The sequence below is a fragment of the Acanthisitta chloris genome, unplaced genomic scaffold (genome assembly GCF_000695815.1).
Source record: "Acanthisitta chloris isolate BGI_N310 unplaced genomic scaffold, ASM69581v1 scaffold5825, whole genome shotgun sequence".
In the NCBI taxonomy this organism is placed as follows: domain Eukaryota; kingdom Metazoa; phylum Chordata; class Aves; order Passeriformes; family Acanthisittidae; genus Acanthisitta; species Acanthisitta chloris.
In genome coordinates this window covers 32,848-35,575 of record NW_008673027.1, presented here as the reverse complement: position 1 = coordinate 35,575, position 2,728 = coordinate 32,848, and the positions used below count along the sequence as shown (strand labels likewise).

Sequence of the window (2,728 nt, the reverse complement as noted above, 5' to 3'; positions counted from 1 at the left end):
CCACTGCTTCTCCTTTTCCTCCCCGTAGTTTTGGGAAGTGATAAGTGATGAGCATGGCATTGACCCAGCCGGAGGCTATGTCGGTGACTCAGCGCTGCAGCTGGAAAGGATCAATGTCTACTATAATGAATCATCTTGTAAGTGTGGGACGGGGAGGGGTTCGGGACGGGGACGCCGTGGGAAGGGGCACAGGAATCTGGGAGAGAACGGGCTCGTGAAGTTGTATTGCATATCTGGCCATCGGCCCCCCCGGCTGAGCCCAACCCAACCCATTATACACAGAAAGATGACCTACTTTCTTACAAAGTATTAAGATAATTGGGTGTTACCTCCCCAGACAAAGAGAAATGGCACCAGGGGCTGTTCTTGGGGTCTGGAGGTGGAGGTTTGTTTATTATTTAACATTGCAGTAGGCGTTTGCTCTTCTAATTCGCTAGTGCTTCATCAGATGCATCTTGTCAATTACCCCAAATTAAACTTGGTTATATGAGCCTGCATCTGGAGTACTCCTGAATGAGAGGGTTGGGCCACAGGTGATAGAGGACTGAACAGTGATGCATTAATAAGATGCCACAGGCACCTAAAGCTCTGAGTCAGTCTGGTGATGAAAGGTGTTAACAGTTTAAAATGGGGCTCTTGAGTCCTTTGGTCTGTTGACACGAACATGCAAGTGCAAGTGTTTCATCTTTTTGTCTAGCTTGGGTTAATTCATATTACTTACCTGAGTTTCCTTGAACAATTTCAACGTGATACAGAATGTTTATTTTGTGCTTTGTGGTAGATGTGCTGACTACTACTGTTTGCCACATAGACCAAGTAGCTCCTCCAGTGGAGATGAATCCTTCAAGCATGAAAGCCTTTTAGGATAATTTGAACATAAACACTTCATTCACCCTGTTAGTCATAGAAAAGCTTAGCTACTTTCTTTTAAAGAACATGTAAACCATTTTTCTAATCAGAAACTTCCCTCCCTCATACCTACTGCTAATAAAGAGCTTACAAAATATAGAACCCAAAGGATGTCAGGTCTGTTTTTCAAGTGGAATTGATTTGTTCCTGTGATGCAGGGATTTTTCACCACTGTGACTTTCTGTACAGGAAATGCTTATCTATGTATGACCTATATATTAGACTAACAATATGAGACATAATATATTTGTGTATTAAGAGCTGTAACTGTTAGCTTATTTCAGAGCATTAAGGGCATGCTTACTTTTTATTGTAGCCCAGAAATTCGTACCAAGAGCAGTCTTGGTGGACTTGGAGCCAGGAACCATGGATAGTGTGCGCTCCGGTCCTTTCGGTCAGCTCTTTCGGCCTGATAATTTCATCTTTGGTATGTGAATATTACTTTTTAAAAAAGCAAAACTCTTCAACAGCTGTTTGATTTCCGAGTGAATGGTCAAAAAGCATTTAATGTCCCTATTTCTCAGTGATCATACAGAGTAATCCTAATAGCTAACAGTGTGATTGCTTGTCCGTAAGTCAGTTAAAAGACCCCATTTAACTGAAAAAGTTAACTACTTAAAGTTTCCCATGGTATTCAGATAAAGTAGATTCTCTTTCCTTATATAAGAGCTGCAGAGAAATCCTGAGACCACTTCTTTAAAACAAAATGCATGGAAATTCTGCAGAAAATGGAGGGGGAGGGAAAACCTCAACCACAAACCAACCAGCCTACTCTTCACTTGAATTCACATTAAATGCTTCAGCATTGAATTGGTTTTGGGCTGTGTAATTAAACTTTTTTCAGCAGATCCTTACAGTATACTAACAGTGGAGGAAGACCAACTGTAATAGGGAAAACACAGTCATCTATAGCCAGGTACTGGGTTATTTTCCAGCATAATGAGGAACAGTCTGAGAGTATGTGGGGAATTTCTGTTTTTGCAGTGTTCTTGTGAAGTGTTTTGTTTTACTTTGAACTTCTGTAGTACTTTCCATCTAGGCTTAAAAATGCACATTACCATTTCAGAGCATCCTTATGAAGTAGAGAAATATTTTCAGTCCCTTTGCACTAAAGGAGAAACAGCATGTGAAAGCTAAGGGATCTACTTGCTGAAACAGGAAGTCTGAACGAAGAGACCATGAGAACTCTCATGTCCTTTTGGTTTCCAAGTCTGCACTAGCCACAAAACACATTTCCTCCTGACAAGGCAAGCTTAGGTTGGAACTTAGTTTGGTATATTGTGTTAAGATAAGGACGGAACAATGCCAGGAACAGACAGAGAAAAGATAAACATTATTTGGGTGGTATAACACAAACTTAAGTCTGGGTTGTTGCTGTTCAGGTGGGGAGTGAAGAAGCTATACAGGGTCCTTTTAAGTCTTTAACTTAAAACTTTTAATGCTAGCCCTGTTGTTCTCCTGTAAACTCCATGGCAGTGGTGTTAAGTAAGGGTCTCTTCCAAAGGAGCTTTAAGTTACAACATGTAGAAGTAAGCTTAGGGAGAAAAGCCATAGACACAGGCAGCTTTATGAAGTATATGTTTATATTCAGGTTTCTCCTTTCCTCCTCTTTCACCTGCATGGACCACTCAAGCCCTGTGAAACTGATTTCGCCTGACCTATGGAAATACCTGAACTGGAGCTTCACAGTTTGGCATACTACCAGTAAAACCAGAGCACAATCAATTCAGAATGTCTTCAACAATAGTCCAGTTCACTGTATTCCCTCCCTGACAAGATAACAATGAACCAACAGCATGTGATCAACTTGTATCTGACA

The 2,728-nt window shown here is 41.0% G+C and overlaps 1 protein-coding gene across 1 annotated transcript in view; it reads left to right on the top strand.

Moving 5' to 3' along the window:
- Nucleotides 1–32: 32 nt before the first annotated feature.
- The window catches only part of TUBB6 (tubulin, beta 6 class V), a 7,156-nt gene continuing 4,460 nt past the window's right edge, over nucleotides 33–2,728 (top strand). The window contains exons 1-2 of the mRNA XM_009074735.1: nucleotides 33–137; nucleotides 1,226–1,336. Coding sequence (XP_009072983.1) covers nucleotides 1,276–1,336 — 61 coding nt within the window. The 5' untranslated portion in view covers nucleotides 33–137; nucleotides 1,226–1,275. The remainder of the gene's footprint in view (nucleotides 138–1,225; nucleotides 1,337–2,728) is intronic.